This window comes from Egretta garzetta, unplaced genomic scaffold (genome assembly GCF_000687185.1).
Source record: "Egretta garzetta isolate BGI_Z169 unplaced genomic scaffold, ASM68718v1 scaffold270, whole genome shotgun sequence".
Classification (NCBI taxonomy): Eukaryota; Metazoa; Chordata; class Aves; order Pelecaniformes; family Ardeidae; genus Egretta; species Egretta garzetta.
The window spans coordinates 1,230,757-1,238,321 of NW_009258274.1; the positions used below are offsets into that span (position 1 = coordinate 1,230,757).

General features: G+C 56.1%; 1 protein-coding gene across 1 annotated transcript in view; it reads right to left on the reverse strand.

Annotated features, from left to right (window-relative positions):
- The window catches only part of SLC6A7 (solute carrier family 6 member 7), a 14,470-nt gene continuing 6,905 nt past the window's right edge, over nt 1-7,565 (reverse strand). The window contains exons 2-14 of the mRNA XM_009635541.2: nt 7,373-7,553; nt 6,541-6,672; nt 5,741-5,975; nt 5,077-5,215; nt 4,635-4,769; nt 3,862-3,965; nt 3,165-3,289; nt 2,674-2,786; nt 2,460-2,591; nt 2,005-2,104; nt 1,538-1,638; nt 1,162-1,329; nt 1-216 (exon numbers count right to left, since the gene is read on the reverse strand). Coding sequence (XP_009633836.1) covers nt 1-216; nt 1,162-1,329; nt 1,538-1,638; nt 2,005-2,104; nt 2,460-2,591; nt 2,674-2,786; nt 3,165-3,289; nt 3,862-3,965; nt 4,635-4,769; nt 5,077-5,215; nt 5,741-5,975; nt 6,541-6,672; nt 7,373-7,553 — 1,881 coding nt within the window. The remainder of the gene's footprint in view (nt 217-1,161; nt 1,330-1,537; nt 1,639-2,004; nt 2,105-2,459; nt 2,592-2,673; nt 2,787-3,164; nt 3,290-3,861; nt 3,966-4,634; nt 4,770-5,076; nt 5,216-5,740; nt 5,976-6,540; nt 6,673-7,372; nt 7,554-7,565) is intronic.

Sequence of the window (7,565 nt, forward strand, 5' to 3'; positions counted from 1 at the left end):
TCACATCATGGACTCTTCCTCCTCCTCCTCTTCCATCTCGCGGTCCACCTCAATGGCCGTGTTCTCGTAGCTGGTGATGCCCCCGTATTTCCGCATGTGGACCATCAGCGGCTTGGGGGACTGGCTGCCGGCCAGGCTTGCCACATACATGCCAGTCCGATTCTCCTCCAGCGATGGGCCCCAGTCCATGGCGGGCCGGCTGGCTTGCTGGACTCGCTGGGAGGAGACAGGCGGAGGCAGCATGGGCACCCTGCACTGGCACCCCCTCTGCTCCCCAAACAGCACCCCTACCCAGCAGCTCACCCACCCCTCCCAGGGGACTGGAAGAGCCCCCAGTAAGGATGGGATGGGGCCAAAAGCTTGTCCTGAAGTTTTTTGAGAAGGCAGCTCTACATATGAGCCCTGCTGTGGAGGTGTTATGGTCTGTGGGTGCTGGTGGTGAGGGCTTGCAGGAATTAGGGGCTATTGTAGGGCTATGGCCCTGTGGTTTGGGGTCAGAGTCACCCAGGTTAGGCTCAGCCAAGGCCATGCCACTGTGCCCACAGCTGTGCCAAGCCAGGCTGCAGCCAGTAAAGAGCTCCAGCCAGGGAGGTGCTGCCTGGGGAGGGCAGCAAGCTCTGCTGCCTCTGCTTTCGACAGCCTGGCGAGAGCAGCAAAGCCCAGCCAGGGCTGGGAAGGCTGTGAGCAGCCAGCAGCTCCGTAACCTGCTCCTAGGTGAAAACTTTCGGCTGAGGGATCCCACTCACACTGCCCATGGCTGCCTGCACCGTCCGGCAGCTGCCTGCCTTGCTCTGCTGCTGCTCCTGCAAAATGGGTGCAAAGTCCCACGTGCCTGTGCCTGCCCTGCGCTAGGGACAATGGATTTCCTGGCAGGGCAAGGCATAGCAGGCTTGTTTTGGAGGGGGGATGCGCACAGGGCTGCCCCTTGGGAAGCAGCATGACTCAGTGCCTGCCTGGCATCGCAGAAGGGGACACTGCTGGAAATGCCCTGGGACGCAGCGTCTCTCACACCCTGTGGGCAGCAAGGAGGGATGGGGACACGCACCTCCAGGAGTGAGGATGCAGAAACTGTGAGAGGATACAGGCTCAGCAGCGGCTCATGGTCACCCCTGCACATTTCTGGGGCATTCCCCAGCAATGCTGGGCCCCAACACCTCCTACCTCCCACAGCGTCCCTTCTTCTCGGAGCACAGCCACCACCATGCCCACGGGAATCATCAGGCAGGAGAGGACTCCCATGAGGATGCCCAGGACCTCTGCCCAGCCAGGGAAGCGATAGCTGCCGTACTCAGAGGGCTGGTACTTGATGATGTTGTACACCAGCAGAGCCTGCGGAATGGGAAGAAAGCGAGGTCAGCCCACAGCCCTCTGAAGGTCTCATGTTCCAAAAAGGTCTGGAGACCTCCCAGAAGAACCAGAATGGTCCCTGGGGCAGGAGATGCCAGCAGAGCGACTTCTTGCAAGCGGAGGTCGTTCAGGGATGCTGGCACCACTGCGGCTCTCCAACACCACCCAGCACCTCAAGCTGAGCAATTACCATCATTGTTGCTGGGGACAGGATCATCCAGCAGGCTCTGAAGTAGGGCCCTGGTTTGAAGCCCAGCATCATGTGGATATCTCGGCAGAACCTCTTCATGCCTGGAAGAGGGAGAGGGACTCAGAAGCCGCGATCTCTCCCCCAGAACCAGGTGCCTGTACCAGGTTGCCCTGCACTGACCGAAAGTGGTGGTTTGCATCCTCTACAGCAAAGAAGAGTCTCCCCTCCCAGCTGGGAGATGCAGGAAGGGGGCCCCAGTTGGTGCTGTCTGAGGGACCAGGCTCAGCACCCCAAGCATCTCTGGAGAGGCGAATGCAGTGATGGCCAAGAAGAAACAAGAGGTTGGAGCTGAGGTGTTTCATGCTCCGTTGTGAGGCTGCTGGCTCCCCTGCTGCTCCCTCTAAATCCCTCTCTTCATACAGGCAACCCACTCCTCCCTGTGCCCCTGTGGGGAGAGACCCCCTTACCATAGACACGTGTCACCACGAGGCAGGTAGTGATCACCACCACCATGAGCCCAAAGCCAGCGCTGTAGTCATCCAGTAGGACCAGCCAGTACATCCCACCCTGTGGAGGCAAAGCACAGTGGCCAGCATCCCCGGGACCAGCATCCCAACAAACCCCCACCCATGTACTTCCACTTTTGGGGATATGCCCCCTTAACCCCTTTGGGGGCACTGGGGAAGACCATGGTCAGGCACCCTCAGGAGACATCACTCTCCTTCTGGGGTTGATCCAGGAACAGGAATAAGGCTGTGTCGCTCCCCTCAGAGCCCAGGAAGCCCAGGCTCATCGGTTGTCTCTCTTCCACCTTGTTAGCTGATGTGAATACACGTCTCTCCGAACTTGTCCCCTGCCCTAAGCTCTCCCTAAAATACAGCCCTAGCTGGTCCCCACGATGCATCCAGCCCCCCACCCTTACCTCTGTTGTGAGGATGAGCCCCATCAGGAAGAGAGCAATACAGATGACAGCTGAGAAGGAAGCTTTCTTTGGCCGGAGGTAGTAGGGAAATTCATCCGTCACTGCTGTAACAATGGTCTCCATAAAGGCAAACTGCACAGAAAGGAGACGAGGGTCCCCTGAGCCCCCCAGGCTGCCTGGGCACCACGGCTGGCTTGGTGGGCTCTGTGCTTACCTGACTGTCCAGGCCCAAGGTTAATAGCATGAAGAAGAACAGGAAGGACCAGAATGGAGAAAGGGGGAGCATTGTCATGGCCTGGGGGTACACCACAAAAGCCAGGCCAGGACCTAGGGGAGGCAAAGGACAGCAGGGTGAAACGGGGGTGACAGTGCTGGGCATGAGGGGATGGATGGAGGAGAGGGGAGAGGGGAGAGAGACCAGCAGGGACCTGCCAGGGCTCTTGCAAGATGGGCGGGAGGAGTCCTGCAGCAGGGAGTGCAGGAGAATCAGCCTGCTCCTTGCTCAGCCCTTTATTAGACATCACTTGGTGCTGCTCAAGGTTTGCACAGCAGGAACGGGTCTCCCCTTGTCCCTCCCCCTGGCCAGCTGAGTGTACAGCCCCAGCCCTCACGCCGACACCCTGGGATGCCTTCCGCCCTGGAAGGGATGCTCCTCAGTGCACCCAGGCAGAGGGTTAAGGAGAAAGGGTCATCATTTGGCCTCACCTGCTTTTGCCACCTGGTTAACAGGGACCCCCAGCTCTTGGGACATGTATCCCAAAACAGAGAAGATGGCAAACCCTGCCAGGATGCTGGTGATGGCATTGCCCAGGGTCACTATGAACGTGTCCCTACAGAGGAGAAAGAGGATGCTCTGAACATGCCCACTCCTTCCCACCCCTTACCAGTGCACAGTGGCATTGCCAGCCCCAGGTGCCACAGTAAGGTGACCCAGTGTGATTCTCCTCCGGGGCCCCTCTTGGCATGTGCCAGGGTCAAAAGGAGTGTATATCTAATGACATGGGTCATTTTGTGGGATTCCTCCCAAGCTTGCTTTCCCCTGTAGAGGGGATCAGCCCAAATGTCCAACACCCAGACTCTCCTCTTTGCTGATGACCTGCAGCGGATGCTGGGGACAGGACAAACATGCATAACTAGCCTCAAATATCCTCAGCCTTCAGCACCCGCAGCCCAAAACTTCTGAGCCAAGCACCGTGTCTTGATGCTTAAGAGAATTCCACAGATCCCTCTGTCCCTCTCCAGCCCGTGCAAGCTGCCAGGTATCTGCAAGGTGCCTGGCAAGGAGCAGCACTGGGTGACCGTGTGCTGCACCACATGCTTCTGCTGGCTTTGAGCCCACCAGCTGAGATTTTTATGGCTCCCCTCAACCCACGATTTTTTCGAGACAGCAGCTGCCTCCCACCTGTAGATATTCTGATGGAAGGTGTTGTACGAGGCGAAGGTGAGGAGGCCCCCAAAGCCTACCCCAAGGGAGTAGAAAATCTGCAAGGCTGCCTCGATCCACACCTGGAGGAAGGAAACAGTTTTGAGGAGAGCAGGGGTTTGGAAACCTCCCCCTGAGGAAGAGGGAGTTGGAAATACGCTTCCCCAGCACGCCCAGCACATCCTCCCCATGGGGTCTTTGCCTTTGCTTGCAAAAACACTCACCACTCATAGTGGGTGAGCTGGAGAGTGGAAGCATTGACGAGAGTGTTTTAGAGCCAGCCCAGCATGGCAATAAACTGGGTATTGCATTGTAAGACTGGGTGGTCTCTGCTACCAACACTGCTGACCCAAGGAAACTCCCCACTCTGCACGCCAAGAAAAATAGAACAGCCAAATCCACCATGGGCACCCATTGCCACCCCCCAGCCCTCCAGAGGGGCTGGGCTAATCCTGCCCATGGTCCTGGTGCCCAGGGCAGGTGGCAAGCATGCCATTCCCTGCATGGAGAGCCAGAAACGCAGGCACGGGGCTGGGCCAGGTGGGAAGAACAGTACAGACAAGGTGTGGAGCAAAGACAGATTGCTGAAAGGCAAATACTTTTGGTCTGGGAGCAACCAAGAGAGAGGACTTTGGATCCGGGGGTGACCAGAAAAGGCACCCGAGTAAGGGAACCAGCTCTGTTGCATGCTGGAGGTGGCAAGAGAAGGTTCATTTTTGTGTCTCGGACAAATTGCACAAGACCCTGCTCACCTTGGAAGACAGCAAGTGATCAAACTGGGGCGTGAGGTAAAACCTGATCCCCTTCCAGGCCCCCTCCAGGGTCACGCCACGGATGAGCAGCATCACCAGGATGAGGTACGGGAAGGTGGCAGTGAAGTACACGACCTGCGGGAGAGCAGAGCCAGCTGGGAGAGCTGGGAGCAAGAGTACAGCATGAGTGCTCCCCCCCCAGCCCTGTCCCCAGGAGGGGACACTGCATCACCCGGCACCACCCTGCAGTGCTTGGTCCTTGGGATGCAGCAGGGCCAGTGGGGTCAGCGCTGCTGGTGTCTGCGTGTGCAAGCCATCCCCAAAGTGGCCTCTGTCCAGCTGATGCTCTTTATGGGTCTTACTTTCCCAGATGTCCAGGGAATCGCAGGCACTGGGGAGCATCGATCTAGATCCCCCCCAAAAGAGACTGTCCATCCCTTACCTTGCCAGAAGATTTGACTCCCTTTAGGATGCACAGATAGACGATAGTCCAAGAAAGAAGCAGGCACAGGCACAAGTTCCAGCGGATCCTCCCGGGATCCCCGATCCCAGAGCTCCCTTGGATATGCAGGACATACCGGCTAGGGTGAGAGGACAACCACAAGTGAGCAGCCACGGGCACCTCCTGCCATCTTCCAGAGACCCTCTCTGAACCTAGCAATGCCTCTGCTGCAAAAAATAACCCCGTGAAAAAATCTCAGCAATGAGAGAGCAATGAGGCACTGGCAGCTCTTTGCCAGGGAAGGGGAGCAGTTGGTGTGATTTCTCCACCAACCATTAAAGATCCCAGAGGGAGTGCCTGGGGGCTTGAGAGAAAATTCCCAGCCAGTCCAGGCATGGGATGCATTTCAGTCTAACGTATCTCCAGGCCAACGAAGCAGTGCTAGATCATGGACACCTCCCAGGGACATGATTCCAATGGCTAAACTGAGATGTCACCCACAGCTGACCCCAAGAGCCCATCACTGCACCCACAATGCCCACCATGGTTGTCCACCATGCCATGAGATGTGCAGCACAGACTTTCACCCCTCATCTCATCCCCATGCTCTCCCCAGCTGGATGCCAATCATGTCCCCACGGCTGGGTCAGGCTGTCTTCTTTACCTCCAGTACTCCTCGCTGGGGCTGACAGTGTTGGTGATGTTGATGGGGAAGGTGTTGTTCCCCGCTTTGATGACATGGTGGTCCAGGCACAGGTCGGTGTTCCACCAGTTGCCGCAGTGCTGCCAGGGCAAGTCACTTGTGAGGGATGCAAAGAGGTAGAAGAGAACGTAAGCAATGATCATATTGTAGTAAATGGCCACCAGGGAGACGATGAGGATCGTGCCCATGCCAACGCCTGGAGGAAGGAGAGGGTAAAGAAGGAGTGAGCCATCTCTCTGGAGTGGAGCACATCCAAAACCAGGGTCAGACACTGGATCTCAGCAGCCAAATGTTTAACCAGTGAGAGGTTCACCTGGCAGGGGGAGCCTCTTTTTGCCATTATACCCTCCAGACATGCCTTCTCTGAATTGATCACCTATCTCATCATATGGATGATTTTACTCAACTTAATGTTGAGAGTAAAAGTATTTGACCTGACCTTTTTTTGAACTCCCCTTGCCTTTAACAGTCATTGCTTTAGCTTTGATGCTGTATTTTGTAAACTAGCTGGCTTGATAATTTTCATAAAACTTCTAGAGCTGTTCATAACATCATGAAGACTGATAGACCTTATATACATATCTTGCAGCTACTAAAACAGCTAACCCAGAAGTCCAGCCTGCTCCACCAGCATTCCCCTGGGATTTAACTTTTGATTCTAACAAGAGCTTTGAGGCTCATGGGATGATGATGCTGGTCCATGTCCTCATCAAGCAGCTCTTCCAGAGGCCCCGCAGAGGCTCTGGACTTCACTCACGCGCCTTTAAAGAGAGGGCTTATCTTCCAGACGGCGAGTGGCCCCAGGCTGGAGAACTGGCCAAGTGACAGCTCCATGAAGAAGATGGGAATCCCGCAGATCGCCAGCATGATGAAGTATGGAACCAGGAAAGCTCCTGCAAGAAGCAAGGGAAACACCCTAAGAATAACACAGAGCGAACACCTAAAGCCCATCTGTGACAAGGAATAAAATTCATTCAACGTCTGTGGCCCTGAAGGATCTATACCAAAATCTGGAAGGCAGCAAGGGGCAGCAGCTCACCATTAGTGCAGGAGGAAGGTGCTGGGATTCACCCGGTGCCATGCTTTCCCCCTCCACACAGACTCTCTTTTCTCCCTGAATCTTTTGCGAATACCATGCAACTATTATTGCATGTGACAAGCAGTTACTCTGGCAGTCGTTGAACAAGCTGCTCACTTTGCACCATCACACTGGGCTCTTGCATTGCAAAAGGCTCGCTCCCCTCCTTCGATACCTGGGAAGCGTTTGCTGACCCCACTGAGTCCTGGAGGACACCAGACTATGAAGCTATTGGAAACCAAGGGGGATGCTCAGGTGATATTTGGTCCAGCATGGAGCTGGGGATGTCTCCAAGGCCATGAATGCAGAGGTGGACTGGTGAGTACCTTCCACACATGGGTACAGGTGGTTAATGTCCTACAGCAAGCATGGGGGGTAGGAGGAGGCTTCACCCCACAACAGCAAACACAACTTCCCAGCCATGAGAAGGGGAAGGGACATCTCTTCAGAGATAGGTCCCACCAGCCCAGCTCGGTGAGGGGGAGATGTGGCCACTCCAAAGGATGCCTGAGTACCTCCTCCATTGGTGTAAGCCCTGTAGGGGAACCTCCAGACGTTTCCGAGGCCCACGCAGTATCCAATGCAGGAAAGGAGGAAATCCAGCCGCCCCGTCCAGTTCCCTCTGTCTTCTGGGCACTCGGAGCCCAGGTCCCCGTCCTGGCTGCTGGGGCTCACCAGGAGCTCTGGTGTGACCGGCTGAGCAAGAGA